This window comes from Notolepis coatsorum (genome assembly GCF_963971535.1).
Source record: "Notolepis coatsorum genome assembly, chromosome: 5".
NCBI lineage: Eukaryota > Metazoa > Chordata > Actinopteri > Aulopiformes > Paralepididae > Notolepis > Notolepis coatsorum.
In genome coordinates this window covers 57,436,893-57,454,602 of record NC_140169.1, presented here as the reverse complement: position 1 = coordinate 57,454,602, position 17,710 = coordinate 57,436,893, and the positions used below count along the sequence as shown (strand labels likewise).

The window sequence follows — 17,710 nt, the reverse complement described above, 5'->3', positions numbered from 1 at the left end:
TGTTAAATAAAGTTTTCATTCATTCATTCATTCATTCATTCATTCATTCATTCATTCACACCCACTTCGAAAGAGGGCCAAAGCATAACCACTTCGAAGGAGAGAATATACATGTACAAGGCGGACATTTCTATCGCAGAGCCCTTCGGAGCTAAACCAATCAGAGAGGGTCTTCGCTGTACGCGGGCTAGCCAATCAGAGAGCCAGGGTTTGTCCTTTCCTTGTACTACTGTCGCTTGTCCACCAGAGGGCCCCCCTGACACCTCCACCGGCCAAAAGAGACATTCCCTCCATTTCCTGTTCATTGAATTAAAACACAGGCAAATCAACACTTGTTACAGGACTTTTTTTAAATTTTCATTTTCATTAAGTCAAGAATTAATAAAAAAACATCAGCTAAATATCAATAATATTGTAGCGACCCTGGGATTTGGGTGATTGGTCAGCCGAGCTATCACTCTGCAGTGCACTTAGGCTGGACAAGATATGCCTCCTAAAGTGTCTAAACGGAAGTACAGGAAGTACAGGCTACAGGCTTTCCGGTTCCTGTCAGCAGAGATCTGTTTATAGTCCTCAGCGAAACAAAGAACGAAGCAGACACTCGTAAATCTCGAACCAAGAACAATTATTTAGTTAGTTATAGTATTAGTTATAGTTAGTAGAGTTATCAGCGGAAATTTTCGACAAAACAATTATAGAAACGTGTGAAGTGCACAATATATTTTCATGAACACTGTGTCGTGATTGGTCCGTTCGGAGGCAGCTTCCAGGGGAAGTACATACACCGGAAATTCTACCCCATAGACACTTTCGGCAGTAGTTCTTTACCAGGCTTTATCTCGCAGAGATAAAAACTGGGACTGAGGTTACTCTGCACTCTACCAACCTGGGGCTGGCAGGCCGGGGTTGGTAGTGGGCAGGGGGCAGGGGCGGACCTGTGGGAAGGTATAAGACGGCGTTGCTCTTTCTTGGTGTATGGGAAGTTATGGAGATGAGTCGTACATTTTGCAAGCAGAGGTGATGCACCCCGACTTTGTACTGAAACCTATCCGAAAGCAAAGTGAGAAATAACAGCCTCGGTGAGTCATCCGCTTCCGAATGAATGAATGAATGAATGAATGAATGAATGAATGAATGAATGAATGAATGAATGAATGAATGAATGAATGAAAACTTTATTTAACAGATTGCAGAATGGGTACAAATACAATACAGTACGGCTCAATACACACAATTGTTAAGGGGATGCAGACCTGAGAAAGACGTTTGTCTTGTTTCCATCAGGGTCCCCCAGAGGCGAGGGCGTTACAATATGAACCCGCCAGGCACATACGTCTTGAAGAAACAGCATGTGTTCTTAAAATTGTACAGGAAATCCATGATATTTGGAAAGTACATGTGACATCTGACCCACAATTACACAACCTTCAGTCTTTAACAATGTATTTTACACATCACTTATATAACCACAACGTATAACCTTTAGATGATGAGATCTGGATACATCACTCATCTTAAAATCTGAAAACAGACGTACAGGCTCTTCATTCTAAAGGATCAATCAATCAAAAACTTGGTATAAAGATTCTGGTAAAAAAAAATACAAATTCACTCGAGAAAATCTGACCATGCACATTGCCTACACAACACGAATGTACATGTGCACAAGAACACACGTGTCACGACCAATCTACCTCTACCAGGTGATAATCTGTCTCTATAGAACCAGGTGATAATCTACCTCTACCAGGTGATAATCTGTCTAGAACCAGGTGATAATCTACCTCTGCCAGGTGATAATCTGTCTCTGTAGAACCAGGTGATAATCTACCTCTACCAGGTGATAATCTGTCTAGAACCAGGTGATAATCTACCTCTGCCAGGTGATAATCTGTCTCTATAGAACCAGGTGATAAACTGTCTTTATATAATCTCTACCAGTGATCAGATGCTAGGCATCTAAAACCACACCAACCATTCAGATGTACCGACACAATGTAGGACCAGGACATTTTTTATATACTGCTGGTCCCACTTTTCAATAAAGATATGATTTGAGGGCGGCTAAGTGGCGCAGTGGGCAAGGCGCTCGCCACTAACGCAGGAGATGCTAGGTTCAAGCCCAGCTCTCGGCGTTGCTTCCGGCTTGGCTCGTCGTTCATACTAATACAATTGGCAGTATTAGGGGGTGGGAAAGCCGGTGGGTGGGGATCGGACGTTGTGGACAGCGAGTTGGTGCGCCTGTACAGCAGAATCAGGAAGTAACGGGGGCAGCGTGAGCCTCCCACGCGTTACTGCTCGCCGCTGAGAGATCGCGCTGTGCAGGTGAAAAGATGCGACAGCTGCCTCCTCGTGTACCGGAGGGGACACGTGATGCAAGGCTTCGTCCACATTGCAGCCGACCAGTGGGAGGCATGGTCTAGCAACGTTCGAGACAGGGAAGGGAAGAATTGGATAATACGAAATTGGGATGGGAGAAAAATTGAAAAATGGGAAGAAAAAGTAGAAAAAAAAAGATTTAAAAAAAGCACTTTTTTAACATTCCAAACATTGATCACATTTTCTTTAATTCAAGGGAAGATAATGTATTAAGATTAGATGTAGACACGTTTCTAAAATTTCCATTGACACCAGGGAACACATTTTAAATGAAAAATATAAAGGGACCTTTAAAGTTTGTAGGAAAAACTCAACAAAACTACACATTCATATCAAAATACATTACTAATCAAAAGTACCTGTTTATGGGCGCCCCAGTGGCGAACCACATAGCGCGCTCAGCCGCGACACGGCCGACCCGGGTTCGACTCCCGAACCCGTCGTTATTTGCCGAATGTCTTCCCCCCACTCTGTCTCCCGTTCCTCCTCTGTCTCTATCTACTGGACTGCCCAGTAGCAATAAAGCGATAAAACGCCAAAAAATAAATCTTTAAAAAAAAGTACCGGTTTATTGAGAACTACAATCCACTTAAGTGAATTCACATCAAAATACATTATTAATATCAAAAGTATACCACGTTTATTGAGAACTACAATCCACTTAAGTGAATTCATATCAAAATACATTACTAATATCAAAAGTACCATGTTTATTGAGAACTACAATCCACTTAAAGGAACATGCCAACTTTTTGGGAAATTTGCTTATTTGCCATCTACCCTGGAGTTAGACAAGCAGATACATACCCTTTTCTTCTCTGTGCCTGCATTAGGCTTAGGGAACAGCCGCAACGTTAGCCTAGCTTAGCATCATTCACTGGAAATAGGTGTGCCAGTGTAGCCTAGTTCCCAACAGTCACGAAATACACTCCAGGACATTTACAACAAGCGGTGCATGGGTAAGGCTAAGAGAATTATCAAAGACTCCAGCCACCCAAACAACTGCCTCTTTGAACTGCTGCGGTCAGGCAAGCGATACCGGAGTCTCATGGCAAGCACAGAGAGACTCAGAAGAAGCTTCTATCCTCAGGCCATCAGAATGCTAAATGACAATAACACTATGTAACAACCATCAAATGCACGCACAGCACACACATCCACACGCACACACTCACTTTAAACAAACAACTCACTGCAGCACCCACTTTACCCACTTTAGAACACCTAAACACACTTTATATTTATTGGTAAAGAATTTGCACTACAACCCATACCTCATTACACCTTACTGTAAATTGTACCTAAATTGTACCTCATCTCTGATTTGCACTGTATAGTATATAGTATATTGTATTGTAACTCAGTTACTTCTACTCTGCATTGTACATTGTATATATGTATATACTGAACACTTTTGTCCACGTACTTGACTTCTATTTTATACTTGCTATACTTATTTTATACTTATCTATTTTTGTCTAGCACAGTCTCTGGAGCGTAACAGAAAGAAGCATTTTGTATAAAAGTATTCTGTACTTCTGTATGACAACTAATAAAGAAACTTGAAACTTGAAACTTGAAATACATCTCCAAAACGTTCCTGTAAACATGTTGTGGTGACCTGTGTATTTACCACGTGGAGAAAAAAATTATTGTTGACATTCAGGCGAGGTGATGAAACCACTGCGCCCAGGCAGCAGTGGTTCGACAAAAAAGAGTTCAGAGTATATATCTGCTTAGAAAACGAAAATGTCTAATTATCTTTCTTTATTTCTCCACATGGTAAATACACAGGTCACAACATGTTTACAGGAACGTTTTGGAGTGTATACATACGTACCAATTATTCGCTAATTCGCTAGTACGTGTTCTTTTCTCCATCCATCTATCATCCATAGCGACACTATTACTTTCCCCTTTGAACGGCTCATCTGAGGTGTTAGTGAGTCGTTCCTCATCTTCGATGGGGAAAGTCTGGGAGTGTTGCATATGTGGATTTTCTGGGCTATACAACTACATTTGATTTGATTTATAGTTTGTGTTTGTTTTAGATCTCATCATTCAATGAATTGTGCACACATCATAGTTCAGGAATTTGACAAGGCTTCCTGGAAGAGGCAAGTTGTTCACGAGTTTCAACCTCTGAACTCCAACCAATTGTCGCATCTTCAGCCGGCACAGTTGCATTAATGGATGTGGCGGCACTGGAAGATCAAACAAAATATAGGATAATTGTGATTTGTTATAAAGCAAGACATATAAGACCTTGGTGTCACTTTGGTTAAAGGATGTTACCATTCCTCAAAGAATATTAGAACAATGGTGCGTTGGCTGACAGTGATCCAAGCTCTAGCAGGCTTCTTAAACTAGTGTGAAGCTAGCTGTATCATATGAAACGTAAGGTTTCCCTAGTTATATGATACTGGCTGAGCGTCTCGCTCTGCCTTCTGAGATAACCCATTATCTCCAGCACTTAGTGTGCTCCGGGGAACAAAACAAATGCACCCACTTGCACGTGACCACGCCACTCCCATGCGTCCCCTATATTATGCCGGAAGTGGTCACGCCTCACCCTTCCCAGTTCGATTTCCATAAGCGGAAAACATCCAAGGGACCTCAGGGCGCTAAGAGCGAGACGCTCAGCCAGTATCAGATAACTAGGGTTATAGTGTATGTCAGAATAAACCCATACACCCGTAATTCATGAACAATGAAAATATCAGAATGAGGACTTTAACACAATAGCATATGTTTATTCATGTCTTTATTTGACTTACTTGCTTTCGCTTTGATCTCTGCCCCGCCACCGTAGCTGTCCAGGTGCCCACGAAGTCGAGGGCAGAGTTTGACGTGACTCACATAATCCAGGAACACAGATATGATTGGACCAGCCCAGCTGCAGACTGATGGATCTGAGATGGCTTCACAAAACTAAAAACAAAAACAAAAAAAGTATATAATTTATAATAAAACAAGATACTTGTGTCCTAATGATAAGGATAAACACTCAATAAAGATGAAGACACCCACTCCCATGGCCAAAATAAAGTCTAACATGGCTATATATGGTTTGAAGGGTCAAAGTGGGTAGCAAACAGGAGGGAAGACTGTCAAGTTTTAAACTGTGGATACCAAATAGAGAAGGTAAAGACGACTTTGAACTGTTGAACAGTAATCCCATTTTATGTCTATTCTATTCTACAATTTTATTGCACTGCACTATTGCACTATTTTACTCTGTCTATTCTATCTTACTCTTTTTATTATTGTTTATTATTGTCTAAATACAGAAATGAGTAATGAGGATAAACAAAGTAATGCTATGTTGTGTTATGTAGTTCTGTACTGTATTCACTGCTGTCATGTGAATCAAGTTTTTTTCTTTTCGTACTATAAGTAAAAGTATATTCTATATTGTATTATACTAAATTATGTTATAACTAGTAAAATTAATGGAAGAACAAATGTAAATGTAAGGGGGTAGGGATCAATAAGCTTAGCTTTCCTCTACTCCTTTTTTGGACATGTCTGCTAACTAAATACATTGCTCTTGACTTTTTGTTTATAATTCCTTTTTTTGAATGTTTTTTTTAATTGTTTTTACATTTTTAATTTTTTTGTTGTTATTATTGTTCTGTTTGATGGAGCTAGATACCGTGATTTGTTTGGAGGAATATGAAGAATACATGTTCAAAAATAAACTTTTTCATTCATTCATTCTTTAAAACTGAATCAAATCATAAACAAGGTGGCCTGTTGGGATGTTAGATCCTAATGTGAAAAACTGTGATTTTATATGTCTGCACTTTATGTGCTCATTTTATGCCTGTCTTTTTTCTGTTGTGAAGCACTTTGAGCTGCAGTTTCTGTATGAAAGGTGCTATACAAATAAAGTTTATTATTATTATTATAAATACACACTATGAATGTATCACATGGCCCATAATGACATATGCCCCTTTGATGTGAGCTCGACATGGCCCCTGATGACCACCACAACTCAAGACAACGACAGGCAGTGAGAGCCTGCATATCACCAGGGTTAACAAGTGGGCAACTCCCTTCGCTGACTTCCTTTCAACGCTTCTTCCGACAACTCATTTACCGCCTTTCGCAAATTCCACCCACAAATTCCCAATTCTCCCAATGTAGGTGCTAGTCTGCATCCTATACTACCAATGGCAAATTCTAGCTTTCCATCCTCACTGTTTAGTTTCTGCTACCAAATCTGCAAATCTAAGCTGTCTAATTTCATAAACCTTGTCCACTGAATCCTCCCAGGATTCCCGATCCTCCATCAAGTTAGTGCTAACTATCTCTATCTAACTATCTCTATCTAACTATTTCTATTTAACTATCTCTATCTAATTATCTCTATCTAACTATCTCTATCTATAACTATCTCTATCTAACTATCTCTATCTAACTATTTCTATCTAATTATCTCTATCTAACTATTTCTATCTAACTATCTCTATCTAATTATCTCTATCTAACTATCTCTATCTAACTATCTCTATCTCTATCTAACTATCTCTATCTAATTATCTCTATCAAGTCAAGTCAAGAGTCAAGAGTTTTATTTGTCACGGCATACGAGTATACAATGAAATGCGGGTGGTCTTGCCCGCAACGATGTGCATATCAGTGGTACAACATATAATAGAATACAGTGGTACAACATATAATAGAATCTATCTAACTATCTCTATCTAACTATCTCTATCTCATTATCTCTATCTAACTATCTCTATCTAACTATCTCTATCTCATTATCTCTATCTAACTATCTCTATCTAACAATCTCTATCTCATTATCTCTATCTAACTATCTCTATCTAACTATCTCTATCTAACTATCTCTATCTAACTATCTCTATCTAACTATCTCTATCTAACTATCTCTATCTAACTATCTCTATCTAATTATCTCTATTTAACTATCTCTATCTAATTATCTCTATCTAACTATCTCTATCTAACTATCTCTATCTAACTATCTCTATCTAATTATCTCTATCTAACTATCTCTATCTAACTATCTCTATCTAACTATCTCTATCTAACTATCTCTATCTCATTATCTCTATCTAACTATCTCTATCTAACTATCTCTATCTCATTATCTCTATCTAACTATCTCTCATAGAACAACGTGTTTCCTACCAAATCCTGCGTCTCCCAATCATTAGCTCTCTTTACTAGCTCTAGAACAGCTGGGCCGGTCATACGACATTCATTTTAGAATTCCTATAACTTGATGCAGGCCTCATATTGTTGTATTCACAGCAAGTCAGAACTGGGAAGTTTCCAGCATGGAGGTGGAAACCGACCCAGTTCTAAACTTGCCATGAAACACAAGTAAACGCTTACATGAATGTAACAAACCCAGGCCAGTCGTCAGCTACCATAGATCTGTTTACATTAATGGTCTGAAGATATTGGGCTGTGAACTGTGAATCCCGGACCCTACTTTATTATTATTATCTTATTCTTAGGCTTATTTTATTCTTAGGCAATTTTTTTTATTATTCTCATCCGTGACTTTGTTTTGTCTACCTAAATGTTTACTGTGAGCGATTTGTAGTGCCAAATTTCCCTCGGGATGATTAAAGGGGAACTCCAACATTTTGGGAAATTAGCTTATTTAACATCTTCCCTGCAGTTAGACAAGAAGATACATACCTTTTTTGTCTCTGTGCGTGCATTTTAGCTTTGGGAATAGACGCTCCGTTAGCATAGCTTAGCTTCATCACTGGAAGTGAGGCAGGACAGTAGCCTTACAGTGCCTTACAGTGTATTGCAAGGTCTGACATTGACCAAATTTGATATGCATGACCTTGGTGGGCTCTAGGTCAACTCCTGAAAAGGGGGTCAATGTCAGACCTTGCAATCAAAAGTTAGGGGGCGCACTGAAATTATGGCAAGGGTTATTAGCCCCCTAACTTTTGATTGCAAAGTCTGACATTGACCCCCTTTTCAGGAGTTGACCTAGAGCCCACCAAGGTCATGCATATCAAGTTTGGTCAATGTCAGACCTTGCAATACACTGTAAGGCACTGTAAGGCTACTGTCCTGCCTCACTTCCAGTGATGAAGCTAAGCTATGCTAACGGAGCGTCTATTCCCAAAGCTAAAATGCACGCACAGAGACAAAAAAGGTATGTATCTTCTTGTCTAACTCCAGGGAAGATGTTAAATAAGCTAATTTCCCAAAATGTTGGAGTTCCCCTTTAAAGTATTTCTATTCTATTCTATTCTATTCTATTCTATTCTATTCTATTCTATTATATTCTAACTGTATGTTGCAGGACTCAGGAAGTCACAAACTCATGTAGAAATGTGCCTACTATACACGCTGAGAACTCTGCCATTGTGTTTGTGTTAATAACGTATTCCTCAACTCACCTGAAGAGGGCGCTGAGGCTGCTGATCCACTCTGTAACGCAGTTCATTGCGATCGTGTGAAGGAGCAATGGGCGCCGGCGGGTGTGGTTGACCCCCATTATAGACACAATCAAAACAGGCCCTGGCGTCGCAGCCGTTGTCCAACAGCACCTTGAGCATGGACAGGTCGGGCATGCCGAGCAAGGCCGCCGAGGGAAACGAGGAGGGACGGGTGGAGATGCACGCGTTTACGTTCGCGCCGTGTCGCAGCAGCAATGTCACCATGTCGACGCATCCCTTCCTCACTGCGATGAGAAGCGGGTTAAACGCGTCGACGTTAGGGTCGGCTCCCGCCGCGAGAAGCATCTCGGCGGCCTCGTGGTTCAGGTTGGCGACCGAGAAGTAGAGCGCCGTGCTCCTCCGGTCCCGATACCTCTCGGATCGCTCGCGCGACAACTCCGCGTTGACGTCGTAGCCCGCCTCGATCAGTGTCTCTAGAAGATCGTCCCTGTTGAGCTCTGCGGCGATGTGGAGGGGACTTAGACCGGTTCTCTTTACTCTTGTCCTCCTGGTGACAGGGATCAGCATGGAGATGATGCTGAGAAAGAAAGGCGAATGGTAAGGAAGGTTTGCATGATGTACCAGCACTGCATGGATGAATCAAAGACACCTCAAAAGTACCTATACCGTGAAGCCACCGGCATGTATGGTCTGGGATTGCCCACCGGTGGCCCATTTCTGGAAATCTATAGCAGCTACAGTAGACTCTCGGGCATCTGTAACATATCGATTCCACTGACGGCAGCAACATTACTTCTGAACGATATATCTTCACTACCAACATCCATACAACAGAAAATTATTATTCTGGCAGGCGTTACAGCAGCCAAAAAGCTTATCGCTATGAGATTATTATTTGGAGATATCGACTGCTCGTGTGGTTGGGGTGGGACAAGCAGGTATTGATTTGTGGACCGCTGCGGCTTGGGGGAGGGGGGGGGGGGGGGGGGGGGAAGTGGGGGAGGAAATGTCTATTGTCTAATGTCTATTGTCTAATGTCTTTTGTGTTGTTTGCAGTGTTTTTATTTTCTACTTGGTATCTTGTATTTTGTATTTATTAGTTAAGTTTTGGTCTGTATTTATTATTTCTCATTATCTTGTCATTATTATTATTATTATTATTATTATTATTATTATTATTATTATTATTATTATTACTGTTGTTATTGTTGATGTTGATGTTGTCAAAAGAAAAAAGTTTGATTAAAAAGAAGTACCTACCGCGTATGGCCTTTCTGAACTGCGACGTGAATTGGCAAACGGCCAGACCTAGTTGACAGGTTTGCGTCTGCTTTGTGAGACAGGAGCATCTCCACAGTTGTCACGTGTCCACTCTTGCATGCCTCGTATAGCGGAGTGGCCCCGTCATTCACCTGGAAATTTGGATCAACACCTGATGATAACATAAGTAAAGCATGTTAGTATAATTAAACAAAGACTCAACAGTTACTAACAGATTATAGCTTTAGAATACAGTTGCCTCCACAGGATCACCGGCAGAATAGCTCAGAGTATAGCTGCACTCAAAGTTCATATTATTTCAACTTTGTGTTTGTGGTTAAAACCTTTCAAACGGCTAGTAGTGTGTAACGTTCCCCCCGGTCCTGCTTCACAACTTCCATCTGTCCATGGACATTCCCCACTCCTGAACTATGTCTTACCACCACCAGGTGGCATAGTTCAGTTGGTTCATCTTTGTTGTATTGTTTTTATTAATTTCCTGTCTGTCATCACCAATCTGTTGTTTGTTCATCTGTTGTCTGCGCTGTGCCCCATTGTCTAGTCTAGTTTTATCTCCCTTGTGTCTGTATCTATGTGCTGTTTGGTCTTGTCTTGTTTCAGTATATTAACCCAGTTATGTTTTCTGTTTAGTTGTTCTACCCAGCTGTGTCTAGTTTACCAATCACCCTCATGTCTCTAATTAGTCTGTGTATTTAAGTGTTGTCTGCCCAGCATTCCTTGCTGGGTCATTACTCCTGTTACCCTTGTTCTGTTCACCCTGTGTGCTGTCTACCTTGTGTACCTCCCGTGAAGCTTCCTGTATTTCCCTGAGTCCGTTCATGTATTACTTGCCCACGTTTTCCAGCATAGCTGAGGTTTGTTTTTTCGTGTTTGAAGTTTGCTTTTGTTTATTGCCAAGCCTTGTGTGGTAACCTTGACTGAGAATTTCATAATCAAAATGTTAGATTAACCCTGAAAACTGAAAATATCTGTAGTGATGGTAATTTAGGCATTACATAGACTCTCAGAGCACATTCTGGAGAAAACCTGCAGGCCAAGCCTCTATAATGATAGGGTTGTTTACACAGTTGGAGAGAGGGCCATTCCAAACCCCCAAAGAACCAAACACCTTCTAGGACATGTGACAGTTGAGCACAGCAGATTACTCAGTCACACACCACAGAAAACGGTGACTCAGTATAACAGTAAGGACAGTTGCCCAACCAAGATAAGATCACAGGAAATATAATTGCATTATATTAGTTTAGAATGAAAACAATGTTGGAATAATAAAACAAGATTATAGTAACCTATTAGAAAGTAACTTACAAAGAAGAACCATATAGAAGGAATGTTAAAATGATTGATTCATTCAAAGGGGGCCACAACCCACGAGGAAGGACATGTTGGGACCGATAAGCCCCAGAAATAAGCCCCAGAAAGGAATGTTAAAAGGTCTGAGGTCGTTGGACCTCCTCGCTGCTGGGAACTGGAAGAAGACACCGGCGGGGAGGTCAAGGGGGGGCTGACCATCTGGGGAGGGGCGCCATGTGGGGAGGCAAGGAAACTATGTGGGAAGTCAGGGTATAAAACAGTGGGTTTTGGTGAGGAGAGGCAGGCCAGCTCATGACACACCACGACCGTCCCCAGGGGGTCTGGCTGCGCCTCCATCAGTCCACCAGAGAATGTGCTGTCATACATGTGAGTAGAATCATGGACTCTTATTGTTGGTCAGAGTAAAATGTACAGATTCCTACCTTAGGACCAGGTTGTGCTCATGTGTATGGCTTAGTACATTCTCAGTTCATTAACATAACATGACTAATATTTATGTACAATACTGTCTTTGATGTAGAGAGCCAACGTGTGAGGGCTATTGTGATTTACCTCATCAAATCCTTTTGTACAATCATGTATTATGCTTGAAGTTTCCTGTATGTAACCAATGCATTATTCCACTCTCGGCCCACGCTGCAATTAAATGAATATTGGACCATAGCTACTGGTTGTCTGGCTGTACACACTTATTCTCTACTGGCTATTTTTGGGAGTCCAGATGAGGACCATTGTTTCTATCACACTGTGATCTTTCCCTTCCTCTAGTTAGCACCCTCATTGTGCTGTAATTAATAGATATTCATATAGGAATATACGACACTTGTAACGTTCATTGTTTGCTACGTTCAAGTAAAGCTTGTTATTTACAACGTCGACTCGTGCCTTGTCTCTCTCACCCTCCACTGCCTCTCCTTGTGTCTAATTCTGCATTTGGGTTCTACACACCTCTACCACCGTCATGCCATCTAAACGTTGTAACACTAGTGTAACGGTTGTGATATCGTCACCTTAAACTTCGATGCCCAGAGGGAGTTTCAAACCCGGGTCTCCCACGCCGCGGGCAACAGCACAGACCTCTATACCAAGAAGTGAACTCACTGCTTTGTAACGTGTCTATGTGTCTTTTGAGGATGAGAGTTAACCCACAGCACTGGCTACTCACCCCAGTCACTTCACAACATCTGAAGTCCTTCGTGACTGCGCTTCGCAGTACCATCCGTTACACTAGCAATGAGATTCCCAAGCTTTAGTCCATCTGACTCACAAGCAAGAGGGCCATATTCTGAGATAGAGGAGAAACTCGTCTGTATCTTTGATGCAAAGAGTATTGCATGGTAGCCTTCCTGCTACCAATGTTCCAATCTTAAATATTTTATTGTGACACGTTTGTTACTAATTAGATAGCTTATTTAAATGTAGAATATCAAAGTCCTTGTCAACGTTCTTTCACTATAAAACCTTATATATATTTCAGTGTGTTATATTTGCCCTGTATTAATTTTCAGTTGAAATCCTTGTGTCTGACCAGCACTGTACAAAAGGCCCAAGGACTGGGCAGACATAAGGACTGTGGGGTGCTGTGCTGCTGTTCTGCTGTTCTGCAGCGGGACGCCTCTCAGTCAGACAGAAAGGCTGTGGGGGGCTGCTCTGCTGTTCTGCAGCAGGATGCCTCAGACATGTCTAGACATGTCTGTCGATAGCCAGCATCCATATATACTAGTGGGCTTAGAGATTCCTTCAGTTCATGTGTGCGTCCCTGATCACAAGTAAGTGTTAAATATGTGTATGATGAGGACGCTTAGTTATTGTTGGTGATTTATATGGTTAAGGCCTATACTAATGTTATAATTCTACCAGCTGTTTAGGAAGCAATTTACCAGTATGTTTATAGTGATAATCTAGCCTATTGGGTATAATCTATGTTGTTGAGTATAGTATCTAGTATCTGTTTAGCACAGTTTATCCCTGTAACTAGTATAGGTAAAGCACTGCTTATCCCCATTGGTAGTTCCACTCGTGAGGTTTATGTTACTTGTAGCAACAGTATATTGTATAGTATATAACAGACTGATTAATGAGTACTAGTAACGCTGATGTCTTTGTTTCCTCCCCATTTAGAACCACACACACACACACACACACATACTCCCACCGTGTTAATGGGAAATAGAAGTAGACCACCTGTGCATCTGTCTGACCATTGATAATAAAACTCATCAAAGAACGTTCCTGCCTCCCGTGTCCTGACTAGACACCCCGTGTTGTTGACTACATTTCCTAACCACCAAGAGCTTCATTACAAATGGTCCTTCGAGCCGGATAGAGTCAACGATATGGCAACCAGTCAAGGAGGGATGAGCCTCCCCGCTTCACCATCCGTGCGCCCCAGACGCACCGTGCAGCGCCCGAGATGGCTAGACGATTACCTAGTGGACAGTACACGCCAGCGTGACACAGAGCAGCTGCGCAGGCATGAAGAGGATAAAGCACAGCCCAGTCCCGCTAGAGGCACATCCCCCATGCCACCAATGCAGAATGTGCACGAAACAATAATGCACCAAGTTCTGGAGACTGCGCGGCAACAGAGTGAGACGGCTCAGAAGCAAACCGAGCTTTTGGAGCTTGTTCTGCAGCACCATTCCTCCCGATCCTCAACTCAGTCATCAAGGAGGTCATCACGGCATCAGACTCCAGTTCGCCAACTCCACCCAGAAAGAGTAGGCGAAACGCAGGTCTCCCCTGCCCGTGCACCTCACTACTCCCCAGCCGAGGATCACCCAAGTATAGCTGCAGTGGAGCTTGTTCTGCAGCACCATTCCTCCCGACCCTCAGCTCAGTCGTCAAGGAGGTCATCACGGCAACAGACTCCAGTCCGCCAACTCCACCCAGAAAGAGTAGGCAAACCGCAGTTCTCCCCTGCCCGTGCACCTCACTATTCCCCAGCCGAGGATCACCTAAGTATGGCTGCAGAACTAACCGACCAGCTAGAAGATTTGAGTATCCATGAGCCAGAGTGGACACTTCCCCCACCTCTCAGCCGAGCCACTCACCCCCTCCAACGTGCAATCAAAGTACCCCACGGCCTTCAGGCTTGCAAGCAGGAGAACCAACATAACCAAGGCTCCTCTCGTCAGCCCAGCCAGCCCAATAGGCCAACCCAGAACCTGCCGCAATCAGAGGGCCTGGCAAGAAGCGGACCCTCATACTGGCCACCGACCTCCTACCCGAACCCACGAAGCACATCCAATGTGGCTCCGCCTAGCCGCAAGTACGAGGAAAGGAATGAGCCTCAGCAGAGTTACCCGCCACCAACCTGGGCGACACCTCAGGTCATGCAGCAACCCATGCATCAGCACCTGCCTCAGTCTGCACACCAGTCAGCACACCAACCTCCGTATGTGCCCTACCTCGCCTACCAAGGGAACCCAGTCATAGCGAGACCATATCCCTCCACAGTATACCAGCATGCACCCCCCAATATAGAAGGTCCAACATTCCCGGACTTTAACAAGGAGGATAGAGCCCAATACGTGGAACTACGCCTTTCCCTCAGTACACTCCTCAATCCTTCTCATTCCGAGCACTACAAGTATGCCATTCTGCTGAAGCATATAAAGGTGCCGCGTGCCCACCGCCTGGTGCTGGCTTACGCAGAGTCAAGTATGCCCTACTTGGAAGCTCTGAGGGCACTGGACGAGCGATACGGACGCCCATACCAGTTTGCTCTGAAGGAGATAGAGGACATGGAACGCTTACCACCCATTCGAGACGATAGAGCCCTCGACGAATTCGCCATCAGAGTGCAGTCGCTAGTCGGGATGCTGAGGTCCCTTCAAGGCGAAGGTCACGAGGAACTCCATTGTGGCTCAAACGTGAAGCGCCTCCTCAACAGGCTTCCCAAACACCAACAAGAGAGGTTCCGTCGTCAACAGTACAGGGAGAACCCAGACAAGACGAAGCTGTCCCTCACTGACTTCGCAGAGTGGCTGAGGGTAGAAGGCAGATGCCTGGACATTGAGCCCTCCCTTCATGCTCACAGTGAGAATGACAGGAGAGACCCCAAGTATCAGTCCAAGATAAAGGTCACTACGGTGATGCATGGTACAGACAACCCCCAAGATCCTCCACCCGAAAGGCCCTCCAAGGTATATCAACCTGTCCAGACCCAAGGGAAGGGAAGGATATACTGCCCCTACTGCGAGTCAGAACACTACCTCAGCCAATGCGAACGCTTCGCTAAGCTGACCAGAGGGGAGATAGTGGACTGGATCAAAGCCAAGAGAAGGTGTTGGAGATGCGGTCGTCCTCACCTAGCCTCTGCCTGCGACCTGAAGAAGCCGTGTCGACTCTGTAAGTCCAAACACCTCTCCGTCCTGCATGAGGTTAACCAGAGAAGTGGGAACGAGCCCACCATCACCTCAACAGCAGAGACTCACTACCTGGATCAGCCAAACGGATACAACCGAGTGCTCCTGAAGATCGTCAGAGTCAACCTGCACTACATGGACAGAGTCTTCAACACCTACGCAGTGCTGGATGATGGCTCAGAGAGAACCATCCTGCTCGCTTCAGCAGCACGCCACCTGGGAATACAGGGTCAAGCGGAAGACTTGACCCTTCGCACTATCCGCCAAGACGCCAAGACCCTGTCAGGCTCACGTGTCTCCTTCGCCATCGCCCCAGTATCCGAACCAAGGAAAAGGTTCCCTATTCAAGGTGCCTTCACCGGTGAACAGCTAGGTCTGTCTCAGTACAGCTACCCAGTCACCCAGCTCCAGGAGAAGTATCGCCATCTGCGAGGCTTGGTGATTCCACCAATCGACGGAGCTCAGCCAACCCTCCTGATTGGATCTGATCACGCCAACCTGATCGTACCGATCGAGCCGGTGCATCTGGGGCCCCACGGTGGCCCTGCGGCAGTCAAGACTAACCTCGGCTGGACACTCCAAGGCCCAGCAAAGTACATGCAGCAACAGCTTCAGACCACACAGTGCTTCTTCACTGCTGCTTCCTCCCCGGCTGCCGAGCTATTCAGCCAGGTCGAACGGCTGTGGCAGCTGGATACACTGCCTTTCAAGAGCGAGAGGTTAGTGAACAGATCCAAACAGGACAAGTACTCAGCGGAGCTGTTGGAGGCCGAGACCACCCGTGTAGAGGTCAACGGAGTGCAGCGGTATGCCACCCCCCTCCTGCGAGTCCAAACCATGCCCAAGCTGCAAGTTTCAAAGGAAGTCGTAATGAAGAACCTGCAGAACACAGAGAAGAGGCTAACTCAAGATCCACAGCGTGCATCTGCCTACCAAGAGGAGATCAATAAGCTAGAGATAGCTGGGTACATCACCAAGATTAACCCCAGCCAGGCCGACGCATCTGAAGAGTCATGGTTCCTGCCCCATCACATGGTCAGGCACAACGGCAAAGACCGGATTGTCTTCAACTGCAGTTTCCAGTACGGCGGGCAGAACCTGAACAACTACCTCCTTCCAGGCCCAACACTGGGACCCTCACTCCTTGGAGTCCTCCTGCGATTCAGAGAGCATCGAGTCGCCATAAGTGGGGACATCAAGGGAATGTTCCATCAGGTTCGCCTGTTGGACAGAGACAAGCCCCTACTGAGGTTCCTCTGGAGGAACCTAAAGACAGACGAACCTCCATCAGTGTACCAGTGGGAGGTCCTGCCCTTCGGGACAAGATGCAGCCCCTGCTGTGCAACCTTTGCCCTCCAGAGACATGTCATCGAGTCTAGCCAAGAGGATGTTCGCCACAGTGTAGAACAGTGTTTCTATGTGGATAACTGTCTGCAGAGTCTGCCCACCAAAGAAGAGGCAAGCAGCCTCGTGAACAAGCTGAGAGCCCTCCTAGCCACAGGTGGCTTCGAGATCCGCCAGTGGGCCAGCAACCAGCCAGAGGTGATCGGCAACCTGCCCAAAGAGGCCAAGGCAGATAGCAGTGAGAGATGGGTCTCCCAGACCCACGGGGAAGCTCAAGAAATGACACTAGGACTCAGTTGGCACTTCATGGAGGACACGCTCCACTACAGACATCGCCCGGTCTCCCCAAGCCAGACGACTATGAGAAATATCTACAAGATACTAGCAAGCCAGTATGACCCCCTAGGTCGCATCCTGCCCTTCACCACAAGGGCCAAAGTCTTGGTCCAGAAACTATGGGCCAAAGACCGCGACTGGGATGACCCACACTTACCGGCCGATATCCTGCAAGCCTGGACCACATGGGAAGAAGAGCTCCCACAGCTCCCAACAGTCAGCCTCTCCCGGTGCTACTTCCCACCAGACGTCGACGTAAGTGCGCTCACCCTCGAGCTC

General features: G+C 44.5%; 1 protein-coding gene across 1 annotated transcript in view; it reads right to left on the bottom strand.

Moving 5' to 3' along the window:
* Positions 1-1,951: 1,951 nt before the first annotated feature.
* Positions 1,952-17,710, bottom strand: part of LOC311228208 (ankyrin repeat and SOCS box protein 2-like) — a gene marked incomplete at both ends in the record, with an annotated part of 31,157 nt that continues 15,398 nt past the window's right edge. The window contains 4 exons of the mRNA XM_084314119.1: positions 1,952-1,959; positions 5,157-5,310; positions 8,787-9,363; positions 10,095-10,218. Of these exons, the coding sequence (XP_084170245.1) occupies positions 1,952-1,959; positions 5,157-5,310; positions 8,787-9,363; positions 10,095-10,218 (863 nt within the window). The remainder of the gene's footprint in view (positions 1,960-5,156; positions 5,311-8,786; positions 9,364-10,094; positions 10,219-17,710) is intronic.